General features: G+C 43.6%; 2 protein-coding genes across 3 annotated transcripts in view; one reads left to right on the plus strand and one right to left on the minus strand.

Moving 5' to 3' along the window:
- The first annotated feature begins 669 nt into the window (after positions 1–669).
- On the plus strand, positions 670–6,895 carry LOC116384151 (isocitrate dehydrogenase [NADP], mitochondrial-like). Its single transcript, XM_031848582.1, has 11 exons — positions 670–887; positions 1,868–1,959; positions 2,124–2,289; positions 2,862–3,022; positions 3,105–3,248; positions 3,432–3,568; positions 3,761–3,912; positions 4,099–4,211; positions 5,047–5,144; positions 5,236–5,328; positions 5,452–6,895. Exons 1-11 carry the CDS (start codon positions 767–769, stop codon positions 5,537–5,539), a joined length of 1,365 nt encoding a protein of 454 aa, XP_031704442.1. The 5' UTR covers positions 670–766; the 3' UTR covers positions 5,540–6,895.
- An 841-nt stretch (positions 6,896–7,736) lies between these two features.
- znf710b (zinc finger protein 710b) overlaps positions 7,737–15,879 on the minus strand; it is a 22,833-nt gene continuing 14,690 nt past the window's right edge. For both annotated transcript variants that reach the window (XM_031848589.1, XM_031848588.1), the window contains exons 2-5: positions 13,230–14,807; positions 10,947–11,138; positions 10,381–10,552; positions 7,737–9,381 (exon numbers count right to left, since the gene is read on the minus strand). In XM_031848589.1, the coding sequence (XP_031704449.1) occupies positions 9,200–9,381; positions 10,381–10,552; positions 10,947–11,138; positions 13,230–14,765 (2,082 nt within the window). In that variant the 5' untranslated portion in view covers positions 14,766–14,807 and the 3' untranslated portion in view covers positions 7,737–9,199. The remainder of the gene's footprint in view (positions 9,382–10,380; positions 10,553–10,946; positions 11,139–13,229; positions 14,808–15,879) is intronic.

Consider the following 15,879-nt stretch of genomic DNA (forward strand, 5'->3'; position numbering starts at 1 on the left):
CCCTTGATATGAATATCTTCTCTCTTTCAATACATTCACACACCTCATGCAACAGTTTGCAGTGATAGAAAGTACATTTACTCGAGTACTGTACGCGAGTACAATTTCGAGCTATTTGTACTTACCATTAGTAAGTAATATTACAAAAAATATAATCAACAAATAAATTAGGTATTATTAAAGATTATGATAAAACTGTATTGATCTCCAGGGGGAAATTCACAAGCTATCCAGCAGTATATTAATTAAAATGAGCTCCATTACCAGTTGCAACATGAGCACTTTTACTTTTGGTACTTTAAGTATGCCAGTATTTAGAATCTAATACTTTCGTACAGGCTACTTTACTTGAGTAACATGTTGAATGCTTTTACTTTCACTTTTAAAGGCGTATTTCTACACTGAGCTATTGCTAATCTTACCCAAGTAAAAATATTTAGGTAGGCTACTTCTTCCACCACCAGTGTGAGAAGAGAAGTATTCTTCCACCTTTACAGGCTGCTGTGAGGGTTAGGAAAAGAGGAAGAAGGAAGGCGGGTTGAAGTGACCTTATACCCACGCTGAACTCACCGTCGGCTACGTCAACGAGCATACTTCATTCTGATTGGCCCGGAACCGATTTTGCTGGCCAATCAGAGTAAAGCGTGCTCTATCCAAGCTGACGTGTACACCTACGTCGGATCGTAACCGTGCTCTACCTGTCTGTCGTTCATTAATAAGTAAAAGAGGGTACTGTGTCTGCGACACTAATCAGTTCCTAGTAACCATGGCGGGTTACCTCAAAGCTCTGACGGCTGTGACCAGAAGTACAGCCGCTGCACTGTCGCAAACCCCCGCTGTGCTCTCACCGGCCGCCGTCTGCCATAACCGGCTGCAACAGAGGAACTGTAAGTCTTTTTAAGAGATTTCCGGTGAGGTTGGCGGCATTAATGTGGTCACCTGGCTGTGTGCGCGTTTTATGAATGAGCACTACTAAATAAATGGTAGGCGTCAGTGGAAACCGGTAGCCTACGTAGTCGATCTTGCCGGTTGGCAAAGTGCCATCACTGAATCACACATACGATCCTGAAAACAGAGTCGGTGTTTTTGATTTGGTACCAAATTGCGAAACTCAAGGCAGAGCAGAAAGTTAAAACAACACAATAGTTGTTGTAAGAAACCTACAAAAAGCTTTATCATACTGAATAGAAAAGCAATTAGTTGTATAAATCTCCCAGGGCAAACCGTATATGTATTTAGGCCTCAGGACATGTGCACTGCAAACACAAAGTAGATTTATGAAGTGTATAATAAATCTTGACATGTGAGTCCACGTGTGTGTGTCGGGTACTAAAAGGGCTTGCCAGGTGAAACCTGCTATCAAAGCAGTCATAAAATCCCAAGGACACTGCCTGGCAGAGCTCTCAGTAACTGCGTGACTACAGTAGCCTAAGTAATGAAAGCCACGTGAAACCAAATGCAGGTGTGTTGTGTGTCATCCGTTGGTTGTCTGGTAATCAGACAGTGTCACATGTCATGTTGGAGATATTCTCCACTCGATGTTGAGCTTTCCCACTGGGATGTGAGTTTAAAGGCTCCTTCTCAAATTGCAAAAAGCCACAATTAATTCAAGAACCAAGAAGTGTACAAAAGGCAATGAAAACATGCAAGAGCAGTAGTTTCGACTGAGACAAGCTTTAAATAATCTTGAATTATGTTTTTGTGTGTTTATGCTGGGTCAACATTTCAAGAAAATGTTTGTTTCGTTTGACCAAATGTGTGTGTTGATTTCCTGACTTTTTGTTGTTCAAATGCATAAAAAATAAAGTTATAAAAAAAAATCTCTTTCCTTCTAACATTGTAAAACATGTATAACTGAACTTTTCAGATGCCACAAAGCGCATCAAGGCGGACCAGCCGGTGGTGGAGATGGACGGCGATGAGATGACTCGCATCATCTGGGAGTTCATCAAAGAGAAGGTAAATCAAATGATTTAGACTTTCACTGTATAAAGACACCGTAGGTCCCCTTTGAATGTGTTTAATGTGGTTTAATCATCAGAAAGACTGCACATGTGCATGTTTTTGTGTGGTTTCTGTGTTGCCCTGGTGCAAATAACACATCAACATCTCTTCATGTGCAGCTCATCCTGCCCAATGTGGATGTTGAGCTGAAGTACTTTGACCTGGGTCTGCCCTACCGTGACCAGACAGACGACCAGGTCACCATCGACTCCGCTCTGGCAACGAAGAAATACAATGTGGCTGTCAAGTGTGCCACCATCACCCCCGACGAGGACCGAGTCGAGGGTGAGTTTGACTCATTGTGTTTAAATACGCTACCTGTGCTATCTACACTATTCTAATTTTGTGTAGAACAACAGTTGTCGCGGCTTCCTTCTACTTGCCTTCTGAAAGCCACTTTTGTATAAATATATTTATATTCTCAACACCTTCTTTCAGGTTATTTTGGAATGTCTCGTGCGGTTAATCAAGATAAATAAAGGTTGAAAGTAGGCCTCACAAAGATTAAATCCAAATAAAATGATAAGCAAACTTAAATCGTCTTGAGGGTTTACGTTACACGGATGACAACTGTCCCTCGTCTGCGTCTCCAGCTTCAAATTGTTCACACCCGACTCCATTAATTGGCTAGAATGCGTGGGAATTGTAGTCCTGTAGTTTGGTCACCACAAGTGTTTTGCATTGCAGTATAGTCCATTGTCAACCAATAGCTGCATTAGTAATACAATCAGTTGTATGTTAATAGGAATACATGTAATGATACTTTTTGGTTCTTTAGGAGTTCTTAACTGTTCTGGATCTGTTCTTTGGGTCTTCAAATGGTAAAAACTTTTCAATGCATATTTTTTTTTTCCCAGAGTTCAAGCTAAAGAAGATGTGGAAAAGTCCTAATGGAACCATCAGGAACATCTTGGGTGGCACCGTTTTCCGTGAGCCAATCCTCTGTAAAAACATCCCTCGTCTTGTGACCGGTTGGACACAAGGCATAACAATCGGCAGACACGCTTTTGGCGATCAGGTAAGGGATGCCAATGTGTGTTGCCCCCAAACTGACAGAGGAAGAATCTCACAGCCCAGGTTTGATATGTTTAATCTCACAGTACAGGGCCACAGACTTTGTTGTTGACCAGCCCGGCAAGTTCAAGATGGTGTTTGTCCCAGCCAATGGAAGCAAGCCGAGGGAGTGGGAGGTGTATGATTTTCCCGCTGGGGGCTGTGGGCTGGGAATGTACAACACTGATGAGGTAAGAAAGGGCTTGTTGTTTCATTTATTTACATGAGTTAGTATCCAAAAAAAATCAATGCAATATTATAAATGGGTAAAGCTAATTTGGGGAGTGCATTGTTTTATATTTTTTTTGATGTAAAGTTGGGATTTATTATGTTTAAAATCTGGACCTTTTTTCTTATTAATTTTCATTGCACAGTCCATCAGTGGGTTTGCTCACAGCTGCTTCCAGTACGCGATCCAGAAAAGGTGGCCTCTGTACATGAGCACCAAGAACACCATCCTCAAGGCCTACGACGGGCGCTTCAAAGACATTTTCCAAAACATCTTCGAGAAGTAAGATTCTGGACGTATGAGAAATCAGACGTAATGCATTGGGTTGTTCTATTACGTTGCTTAAGGAATTAACTATTTAGCTGACTCTTGACAATTTCATGTGGTGATCAAACCACAATTTTAATGTGGAATGGTCAGGCTGCTTAATTTAATAGTGTGAAGGAGACATAAGCATTATTCTGTCTTTTTCAGGGACTACCAGCCAAAGTTTGACAAGCTGAAGATCTGGTACGAGCACCGTCTTATTGACGACATGGTGGCCCAGGTCCTGAAGTCTTCTGGAGGATTTGTTTGGGCCTGCAAGAATTATGATGGAGATGTGCAGTCAGACATTCTGGCTCAGGGTGAGTGCACCTTTCCCTTTTTAAAGGTGGGACGGCAGTTGTTGTATTGCCTCGCTCAGCGAAGGCCACACAGTCACAATGACACATTATTTTATTAATTTTTACGCCTCATGTTTTGTGTGTGGGCTTGTTTTTGCCAGTAGCGATTGCCTTGTGATGCCGGGGTTTTCTGTGTGTTGTGTCCAGGTTTTGGTTCTTTAGGTCTCATGACATCAGTGCTTGTGTGCCCCGACGGAAAGACTATCGAGGCCGAGGCCGCCCACGGCACTGTGACCAGGCACTACCGCGAACACCAGAGGGTAAGAGCCCCCGGGTCACACCGCTGGGACGGGTTTTACTTTAGGACTCATTCAGGGCTGGGACTTGGTTTGAGGTTAGTTTTAGGACAAAGTTTGTAGTTGAAGTTGTGATTCTCCATATATATAACGAACTATTTTTAAATGTTGGAAGCCAGTGGAGTGCAAACTGTCCAACATGCAAACTGTTCAGACTACTGAGCTCTTGAAATGATGATGGACCAAGGCTTTTAAAAAACGTTTTTTTTTTTTTTTTGTTTTTTTTTAATCGGTATTCAATTGCAAGTGTTGATTGAGTAGTTGCAACTTGACTCAGTTGAGTAAAATGTGTAAAAGGGAGCATGATTAAATGTTTTATTCTGTATGTTTGATAATAAATTGGGCTGAAATTGTGTCAATATGATTGTTGAATTGCAGAACTAAAGTGAATTGCAGGTGTTTCAGTGTAGAAACTATTAAATACAGTTTTGCAGCTTGTTTCACATTTCTAGATAACTTGTCAGGTGAGTATAGAGTATTTTCTCACAGACAACAGGCTAAGTCAAGTTTTGTGATGTTTTCAGCAGAGCTACAATGAGTCTGAAAGCAGAAGTGATCAATGTCATTAATAGTAAATGCTGGTGCAGGTTATGTTACAAGTGCTTTAGGATCATACAGATGAGACTCGCCATATTAAACCTTTTATATATCCAGGAAATCCATTCCTTAAGTCCATGGTGGGAGAGGCAGCGACGATAACATCTCTATCCACAGTGGCATCAATGAATCTGAATGCAAAGCAACCACAAGACATGTTGACGTTCCTGTAACTAAACGTAACTGTGTCCTCTCTTTGCAGGGAAGATCAACCAGCACCAACCCCATCGCGAGCATCTTCGCTTGGACCAGAGGACTGGAGCATCGAGGCAAACTGGACGGAAATCCTGATTTGATAAAGTGCGTTATCTAATGTCATTTACTCATGCAGCATAATGTTTACGCAATTTTACAGCGAAATAATGTGTCACTCTGCATTGTTGCTGTCCAGATTCTGCCAGATGTTGGAAGAAGTCTGTGTGACAACTGTGGAGAATGGTGTGATGACCAAAGACCTTGCAGGCTGCATCCATGGCTTGGCCAAGTAGGTTTATATTTTTAGATTCCTCAGTAATGTTATGTTTTTACCTTTACCAATGTTTTAACATCAGGACAGATTATGACAATTCATTACAAATGTAAACCCCCTGCACTTTTTATCTTGCAGCTGCAAGCTGAATGAACATTATGTGAACACATCGGACTTCCTGGATGCTATCAGGACCAACTTGGACAAAGTTCTGAGCAAATGGTAGACACACTTGCCAATGTAGAAAAAAAACCAAATGTTTTTTTAGCCACTTTTTATCCTTCATTTGTATAAATCTTTGTATCCAATTTTGAAGGAACCAATTTAGCCATTTTTGTGCCATTTTTGTATATGTATAGCTCACTGACACATAACTGTGCTCACGGTCCTCTGCTTTTCCTGTTGCCAAATGTCCAGCTAATTTAAGTGTATGTATCAATATCAATGCTATTGTTAAGTGTTCCCTGAAGATGCCTTCCCATTTAATTAGCAGGTATCTTCAGGGACTAGAGTGTACAAAAAAGAACAATAATGCCATGTTTCCTAATTCTGCTTGGTTGTAATTCTGTTCTTATCTTCATCAGCAACACTGTTCAGTGCTGTTAACCTGAACATAGGAGCAGAAAATGCACAATTATTTTGGGGGTGATTGGATGAATTTTCCAAATCCTCTGCACTATGATGATACTCACCAATTCAATCAGTCAGTTATTGATGGGTGCAGAACTGCTGAGGCTTGCTGCAGTTGGACAATTCAGATTGTGTCGGGTAAATTGTCAATCACACCTAAATTTACCTTCAGACTATGTATCTGTTAATCTAGGTTACCTGGTTTTCACTGTTATCAAGTAAACAAAGTAGACTTAAGCAAAACATACCTTCAGGAAGTAAATGTGAATCGGATGTCATCAGGCCCGGCTGGTCATCTAATTAAAGGACATGCAAACTGACTTAACGGTTAGTTTGACAGTGTGTGGTTCTTGCCGTTCATTCTCAATCGACAGCATTTGGTACTCTAACATCTTGACAGAAGTTAACTTTATAACTGAACCACTGACCAGGGAATATGCTCGTCTCTTTCTCCCAGTCACTAAAATGTCAAAAGAAAATAGTCAAGGTGCCTCTATCAAAATAATTACCATTTCGATTAGCTCTTTTCCCCTCGTATTTTAATTTCCTCCTGGTGGAACATTCCTATGCAACTATGAAGTGCTGAAGAACCTCCCACTTAATCTGATCTGCAGCCATAAAAGAGTTGTATCTGATCAAATTGTTCAATCCCGTCCTGGGACATGCTTTCCTATGGAAGTATAATTGCTGAGAAATGCAAAGCATCGGTGAAACAGTTTAGAACCAATGCATTTTACAGAGGGTGGGTCTGCACTAGAGTTGACCGAGGCTTCAGAGACCACAGACGAAACCCAAAAGTTGGATCTCAGTTCCCACAACAGGCAACACGTCCGAAGGCAAGACGTTAACCTCCTGCCAGCTGACTGCATAACAAATTAAGAGTGATTACCGGTTAATATTAAGGGAGGATACTCCCTTTACAGTTAATAAATAAATCAAATGTGTGATCTGCCTTGTTTATTTATATTCATTCAATTTTCTTGACTTTTTTTCCTTATTTTCCATTAGTATACTAACATGCTCACAGTGACAATGATGTTTAGCATCAGTTTAGCATGTTAGCCGGCTAACATTTGCTAATTAGCGCAAACGACAGCTTCAGCAGAGGCTGTTGGTTTTAAAAGTTAGACGTCGTGTACACGTCCACTAAACCTCAGTGGGATGGGCACTGGATACTAACATCTATATAATTGCAGTGAGAGTACCTATACAGTGGAATCAATGCTTCCTTTAATTGTATTAGCAACATTTGAACCAACTACAGCTCTCAAATATCCACAGGATGCAGAAGAGGGATCGCCTTCATATGAATGTTATTAGATAATGTCACATGCCATCTTGCTATGTAGTTAAAATCCCTTATTTTCTCCTGCGGCTACTCTGTTAGTCACTACTTTTGTAAGCGTTCAATCATAAACAAAATGATTGGACGAATTGTATTTTTATTTACTGATGATGGCTGTAGAGGGAAAGTCGGGATCGCCAAAGGGATCATTCATCCTGAAGGGGAACATGAATGTCTGAACTAAATATTTGGGCAATCCATCCAATAGTTGTTGAGACGCATCACTTAAAACCACTAATGTGAGCCTCATGGTGGCGCTAAAGGAAGTCAGAGGATACATCCACGGGGACAATGAGTGACTGTAGACTTTATGACAGTCCATTCAATAGTTGCTGAGACATTTCTGCCTGGACCATCCCTAGAGCCGCTAGCATGGCTAAAAATACCCAACTCTGAGGATCCCCCCCCCCCCCAAAACAGTGACAGATTAAAACACCAGTCTCCATCATTTAAACTAGAGAACCTTTATTAAATAATTCATGGTCAATTTCCATGAGGTCTCCGTTTGATATTCCTCATCTCAAAGAAGAAGCAGTCCTGCAGACCGTCCCTCTGGTTTAATGTGCATATCAAGGCTGACCTGCATGGCAGGACAGGGGGAGCTGACTGTCTTCCCCAAAACAGAATTATGAATAACAGAACTAGAGTCAGTCCACTTTCAATTCAATCATACAACATGTAATCTGGACCTTTTCTTCTTTCTAAATCTACAGATTGGATATCCACTCTCAGTGTTCTGTTCCCCATTGAGTGGGGAAATATCTTTCTGAATTAAGTGAATTGAAAGCGAAGTGAAAACAGCCCAGAATTAAAGAGTGCTGGAACTACAAACAACAACAAACCCCATACTGCTCATTCTCCACACAAGCTGCACAATTCTTCAATTCACATTTAAACTGACAACTGTGAAATATCCATATCAAGGAAATAACTACAGAGAAAGCATATCCGTTTGTGTTTAATAATATTGCCATTAATGAGGGTTTGGAAGATTACCCCCCCCCCAGCTGTTCTCCTTGAGGCAAACGAGTTCACTCTCACAGAAAAATGGCAGGTCTCAATAAAAAAAGTGCTTTGTATTGTTCACTGGGTAATTCGAAAGCTTTGAGCAGTATATTCACTACACGGAATAGATTATTAATGTTATGCTAAACCATGTGAGACAGAAAACGGTGGGTAAACACATTGTCTGTTGCAGAACCGAATCATCTGTACAGTGACGGGGCTTCGCGTGTCGCTAACATTGTTTTTTTTTTTTTCTGGCATCAGCTGACACGGGACAGTTGCAACTTTGGTACTAAGTGCCCCGGTAAGACCTGTTTAAACTGAGGGGCCGGGAAGGAATGGGTAACTACAATTAGGAACTGTTTAGTAAGAGCATTCAAACCTATGAATAATGTTGTGACTATGTATCAAAGGTTCGATATACAGTGAGTAAATAGCTGACACGGTGGAAGCTTAGTTGCAAATGTATCTAGCTGGCACTTTCAGACAAAAATATAAGGGCATACATTGGTTGTGAATGGCAAAATGGTAAACAGATTTCTATCACATCAAATGTAACTGATGGATCTGCAACTTTTTTTTTTTTTGTTTTCTTCAAATAACTGACACATACACACAACATACAGATTCGACTGTCCGCCGGCGAGAGTCTTTGAGTCGCTTAGCGTAGTAATCCCCAAAAAAAAGGAGCTCCAGACCAGCGTCAACAGCTTCAGTGTCTCTGCTATCAGCAACAGAAACGTCTCCTTTGAAGTGCGTCTCCTTCCTGGCCTCCCATCAGAGGCGGTTCAGTTCTGGCTCTTCTGGAAGGAGGCCAAACCAAAAAAGAAAACCCCGTCCAAAGTGTCTCCCAAAGCTTTGACAACCCCCCCCCCCCCCGAAGCATGTTCTCCGGTTCATCACCACTCAAGGTGTTGTGTAGCTGCTTGTATCCTTCCCGAAATTGTAATACTCCTCCATGTCGTCCATGTTTGCCGTAGTGAGTTTAGTGAGGTTTTGGGAGCCACCATTGTCCATATTGTCTTGTGATGTAAAGCTGAAGTTCTGTCCTTCATACTCCCCCTGGTTATCCATTTCTGGAAGAACATCTGGAGAAAAACAAAAACAAAAGCTTTATAAAAGTGCATTAACAAAGCTGCCTTTCCTTACACCAAGTACAATCAGTGTCACCATGCTGAAGAACGTAATGGGACAACATGGTTTATTAGGGTTACACACTGTTCTATTACTGTACTGTTTAAAGCTATGGCTTCTTGCATTGAATGAAACACATTAAGGAATTATTCATTTCATGATTGTGCTACAAAACAAAAACCTCTGTCTTTTAAATGTATTTTTTCCCGCATCAACTCAAAGCCTCTAAAATTGTTATCACACATCCTAAGCCATTCTCTTTACCATTAGATATGCGTGATTACAAAAAAAATCATGTCATTCTTAGTCATATAAACTTAGTCTAACACTTAAAAAACTCAGCTAACCTGCTTCATCAAAACTGCGCGGGAGAGAATTGCTCAGATTTGATTGACAGTGGCCTGGCACCATAAGAAGGCAATCCCAAAACTGTCATCAGATTCTGATTGAAAAGTTGATACGTCACCTTTTCGTCCACCTCAACACTAGTGAGATGATCATAAAGAAAACATAAATAAATACAGAAATCTCTCATGTTTGGCAGAAAGTTGTGCGATCGTGTAGGATCGCCATCGCACAGACGAGAAGCTGATTGAGAAAATAGTTTAAGGCCTTTTACGCATTCCTGCAAGACTTAATGTCGCAGTAACTGCAAACATATTACATCCTGATGTGGACAACACAACACAACAACAAAAGAGCCGTTGGTACTATTGTTGCCTGTATGAAAAGCAAGACAATGGATCCTGAAAAAAAACTGATTTATCTGTCAAATACCATTTTTATAGAAATAAGTTTAGTCTTCTTGCATGTGTGTGTATACGTTCTACAGCTCAGACCGGGCCGGTAGCAGGCGAGGTGTATATTCAGAGAGTCACATACATACGATCAACCTTCACCGGATGAATACCAGTGAAAGGAAAATGTGTGACGACGTGTGCAGCGGGCCTCACCTTGTCCTTCTGGTGAGACTTCCATGCCATGCTTCACCTTCATGTGCCTGCTGAGGTTTCCCTTCAGGTTGAACTTACTGGTGCAGTAAGGACACTTGAAGGGCTTACTGCCAGCATGGAGATGCATGTGGCCCAGCAGGTTGTACATTCTGTTGAAAGACTTGCCACATACCTGGGGGGGGGGGGAGAAAAAAAATATATTGACATTGATGAACACAATTAAGAATCTAATTTAAAAGTTATGCGTCTAGGTAGCTACTCGTAGATGGCAGTTACTGATGAAAACATCCTGCCTGATGACAGTTGCCTCAAAGCTTACTGGGCTGTTCTTCCACGGTGAGAATTTGAATTTCATTGAAGCAAACCCGCTGATATCAAAGCGCATTATCCCTGAGAAAATGTTCTCCTCCTCACATAATCCTGTTACATTAAATTGAACTTCAAATGCATCATCACATCTCATTTCACACTGAAATTAATTAGAAAAAAAATCTTCCACTTAATGCTATCACCCAGAATGTTATTTTTTTTTATGAATAAAAATTGAATCAAGTTCAAATACTCGCCTTGCATTTGAACGGCTTCACGGGCAGGTGGACGATCATGTGGGTCTTGAGGGTCTGTTTCTGGATGAAGCTCTTGAAGCAGACGTGACACTGGAAGGGCCGGACACTGTTATGGATGAGCATGTGCCTCTTCAGGTTGGCAGACAGGGTGAACTCCCGCGAGCACACGTCACACTTGTGGCCTTTCATTCCCTACCGGAGTCCAAACAGAAGGAATGGGTCAATCGTTAAAATATGGCAACGTGCACTGCATTTATTTCCCCTGGTAATATTGAGACAGAAGTGGATTAACTTTAAAGCATTTGGATCTGTGAGCAGGAGCTGCGAGAGGGTTTGAAAGGGGGAAGCTGAGGGAGAGACTGAGGCAAAGCAGGTGAAAGGGAGAAGTGCATTCTGGTGATGTCTGAGAACAACGGGATGCTATTTACTGTAGTTTGGCCGGCTTATCAACATGGTCTGCAATTGGAGCTGCAGCGATAGCACACAGCTCACGAAGGCAGTTAACTTCCATTAACCCTATTGTATCACCAATATAGGAGAATGCCCCATCAACATGGGTTCCTATATCCCTGGAACAGTGACACTCATCTATCTAAATTGGGTATATTTAATTTAATGTTGGGGAGCGCCCAGTATCAAACTTTCACAACTAATTTGTGCTATTGTGACTTAATATCTACTGTCATCCACAGAACAACAGGGGAGGGGTAACAGAGGGCTATGATGGCAAACAGCAAGCGTTTGTCTGGGACGTCGGTTTGGTAACGTGATGATATTCACATCCTGCCTGGAAGATGTTGCCCATCAGTTTGACCATATCAAAATCCACAGCAGCCATTTTGGGTGTACCAAGAGAGATTACAACAGTCCCTTGCCGCCCGTCTTTCTTCTGTTCCAGTAATATCCTCAACCACATGCAACAGGAAATGTGTAGCCATCGAGAAGCAGGTCACAAGAGCAGACAATTCACAACATCTAAGGCCTTGAGGCTCGTCTAAATGAATGTGCTGCTGCATTACGCACTTCACTCCGCAGTCTATGACGGCAGACAAACAAGTGGGCCTGAATAACTGGTTCCTGGTTTATTGAGAAGAACTAATACGTATTAAAAAGGTCGCCAGTGGGTCGAGAGACTGCGTTTGTAAAAGCAGACAAATCTGGTAGGACTGTCACTGTCTGCACAAGAAATGTGTTGTGCTGCGGTGGTCCACCAGGGGGAGCAGTGAACAGACAGCAGGCTCAAATACAAAAGAGAACATTCGACTGGCTCTCTCATTTACATGACGAGTGTGGCTCAGGGTTATTGTTCCCCTGGAAGTAATCAAATTTAGGTAAATCCGCAGGAATTCTGCATTTCAACTCGAAGTAAAAGTCTGGCAATTTGCAAACAGGGAAATGTCAAGAACTCACGTGGCATATTTGTAAACTGAGGGAGAATAGAGGAGAGGACGGTCCTGTGGTAATATCAAATCAATTGTGTTTTCATCTCTCTCTCCCTCACCCCTGTGTGTGTGTGTGTGTGTGTGTGTGTGTGTGTGTGTGTGTGTGTGTGTGTGTGTGTGTGTGTGAGAGTGAGTAGTCAGGGGGTACTGAGCAATTACAGACATTTCATTCAGATGGAGACTATGAGGACTACATGAAGACGCTCTCTATTGTGGATGTTCAGAATCAAATCTGTGTGACAGACGTATCTATTCTCATTTCCTTGATTAAAACATATATTTAAGTGAGAGGGATTTCTTTTCACAGCTTGTAGGAGAATTATCCTGCAACAGATCTGTCCTCTTTTTTTGTTGTGAACATGAATAATCCTTTTTTCGAAGCTGGAAACTCAATTCCCCCGAGAACACACATCCTGGAGCTGGTTCTATTGAATAGGGAATGGCTGATTAACTGTATGCAGGGTGACTGCATGCAAAAAAAACAGTCATATACCGTATATAGCCTTTTGCTGTTTTTACTTGCTTCTATTCTGACCTCAGAAATGCCAAAGAAGTTTTAGTCACGACAAAAGTTAGACGAAGACACAAAAGGACAGTAAGAGTCCAGAGTATGGATGCCTGCCAGGGTAAGTGCTCTTACACGTCTACTTCACACAGATCTCAGTGGGTGAAGGACAGAAGACAAGCAGAGGTGTGGTAGCCTCCCTCAGCTGATCCGATAGCATTTGCTCTCTACTCTCCTTTTCTTTTACGCGACAAAAGAAAAATCCTTAACGGTCTAATTTATGCAGGTAATATCTATAGTGTGTTTGTAACTAGAGCATTCAGGAAGTGTCCGTACCTTATGAGTGAGCGAGTGCTGACGCAGGTGGTGTAGCTGCACAAACTCCAGGCCGCACTGGGAGCAGGTGTAAGGCCTCGGGCTCTGGTGCTTCAGCAGGTGGTTCTGGAGCTGGCTGCGGTAGGCGAACGACTTGTTGCACTCGGTGCACTGGAAGGTGTGTGGCCCCTGGTGGCTGGTCTGGTGGCGTTTGAGGTGCGCGTAGGTGGGGAACTCCATGCCGCACTGCGAGCAGACGTGGCAACGCCCGCGCTCGTGCTTCACCTCGTGGGCTCGCAGCTCGCTGGGATAGGCGAAGCCGCGGCGGCAGAAGCGGCAGCTGTAGGGCTTCACGTCGGTGTGCTGGAGCATGTGCCGCTTCAGGTGGCTGGTCTGGGTGAAGCCCTTCTTGCAGACGGTGCACTTGTGGGGTCGCGTGCCTTGGTGGGTCAGCAGGTGGGTTTGAAGATGACTGGGCTGCTTGAAGAGTTTCCCGCAGTGCGGACAGGCGTGTGGTTTGATGCCGTTGTGGCCCAGGATGTGCGTGACCAGGTTGTACTTGGAGGTGTACGATTTGTCACACATGCGGCACTTCCAGCGCTTCAGACCGTCTCCCACATCCACACAGTAAGATTCATCAATCTGGATGTTGATATCCAGCCGGTCCACTCGGCGGCCGCCGTGCCGACGGGGAGGCTGGGGGTGCGGCGGCTGCTGGTGCGGTGCTCCTGCGCTCCCGTCGGTCCACATCATGTTCTGGCTGCCGCCGTTTTCGTACTCGCTGGCCATGCCCATTTCCGCCGAATCATAGCTGCCCACTTCGCTGGTCTGGAAGTAGCTGCTGATGGCCTCCTCCTGCTGTGTGGGCTTCATCATGTTGTTCCCCTGGTGTTCTACCTCTTCTTCCGCCTCTCTGCCACCTCGACCGTGGCCCCCCATGGGGCGCTGGCCTTGCAGTCCCCGGTGGCCCTGTTCCCCTACTCTGTGACCGACCTGGGGGGGAGGAGGAGGGTGAACGTGTGTGTTGGCTTGCGGCTGACTGGAGCCTTCCCGCTCACACTCTGTACAGTTCTTGCTGGCGCTTCTGAGGGTGGCTGGATCCACTTGCACTAAACCACCTCTGGGTGCCAAATTGTTAAGCATGTGGACACAGGAGGACATTCCAGAGTTCACCACTTCCCCTTTCACATGGGATGAGGACACGTCACCGCCTTGAAGGCTGTGACGATCGGGGCCGACCATTTTTGTGTCCGGATGTTGAGGGGGCCCCTGCTGCCACCTCCTCTGACTGCAGCTGGGTTGCATTTGTCCGTCTTCGCCCAAGTTGTCTCCTAGGTAATCTCCGTTGGCTCCGATAAGCTGGTCTGCGTACTCGTAGTCGACTCCGTCTACTTGTTGTGCGGGGGACTCTTTGGGTTCGCCGGTGTAAAAGCCGTTGGGTGCAATGGTAGCGCCGAACACTTCATTCTGGGAGATGAGACCTAGCACGGCAGCCTGGGCCAGGGACAGCACGACTACTGGATCTGTCTGTGTGCCTATGTCCACCAGCCTGGCCATTACCTTGGGCTCACATCTACCCAGGCGCCGGCTCGCCTCCTCCTGGAACAGAAAGAGACACACAGGCACAGACATCAGCACTGCAAGGAAGCAATCATCAAATATACACCATGTCTGACTGAAGAGGCATAGTCAGCAAAGTGAGTTTGTTACGACTCACTCTACTCTGCGATATTGTGGGGAACAAATAAGTGGAACTCAGGACTTTTTCTCTCTCCTGGTCTTAAGTTTAGGTAAAGTTGTTTCACAATTGAGAACACAACATGGTTTGCTCAAGAGGAGTTGAAACAGCGTGCGTTTGTCAATATAGGTACCTCGGGCTACAACCAAATGGTCTCCATTCTAAACTAAAGGCAGAAAGGCAATGACAATAATTTAGCAAGAGCCAAACTACAGCATACTGTCCTCAGACAAAAAGTGTCTTTTATTGACACATTAGCCGGTTGTCGAGAGAGATAGAAGGAGAAAGAGATAAACAGGTATTTATATTTTAAGGAGCCCTTTATAGCATCCCTATGAAGGATACACACAAAAACATTTCCTCCTACAGAGACTCATCACAAATCAATGTTTCTGGGACAAGAAGTCCACCTGAATCAAGGCTGTCCAAAGGCAAACCTTTAGATCTAGTGACTGAGACACAGGAGCTATGAAAGACACCATCCTAATCCAGCGGGCTAACCATGTATGGCTTGTGTGTGTGTGTTATGAGGGATAATATGGCCTACTGATCTACACACAAACACACATTCAAGTACAACTGGGGGAGAAAGAGGAAGACAAAACTGAGCAAGATTAAAACATTTCTTAAAAGAATGGAAAAGCAGTAGAGGAGACAAAAACAGAGAGCAGAGAACAGAGGGGGCAAAAGAGGAAAAAGCAGAGACAGAGAGGGAAGCAGGAAGAGAGAGAGAGAGAGAGAGAGAGATTAGAGCAGGCAAGAGTCTAGTGGAGGGGAGGGGGAAGAGGGAGAGAAAGAAAAAAGAGAAAATTAAAGGTAGAGGGAGAGTGAAGGAGAGATAAGGAGAAGAGGGGTGTGGAGGAGAGGAGGAGGAAGACTGGCACAGAGAGAGAGAGAGAGAGAGAGAGAGAGAGAGAGAGAGAGAGAGAGAGA

This window comes from Anarrhichthys ocellatus, unplaced genomic scaffold (genome assembly GCF_004355925.1).
Source record: "Anarrhichthys ocellatus isolate YVR2014 unplaced genomic scaffold, GSC_Weel_1.0 scaffold8, whole genome shotgun sequence".
Taxonomy (NCBI): Eukaryota; Metazoa; Chordata; class Actinopteri; order Perciformes; family Anarhichadidae; genus Anarrhichthys; species Anarrhichthys ocellatus.

Excerpts from the sequence above, each read along its gene's own strand:
- LOC116384151 (XM_031848582.1), top strand. The coding sequence starts at position 767 with ATGGCGGGTTACCTCAAAGCTCTGACGGCTGTGACCAGAAGTACAGCC. Across the intron at positions 3,023-3,104 it reads GACACGCTTTTGGCGATCAG|TACAGGGCCACAGACTTTGT; the intron begins GTAAGGGATGCC and ends TTAATCTCACAG. Across the intron at positions 3,913-4,098 it reads GTCAGACATTCTGGCTCAGG|GTTTTGGTTCTTTAGGTCTC; the intron begins GTGAGTGCACCT and ends TGTTGTGTCCAG.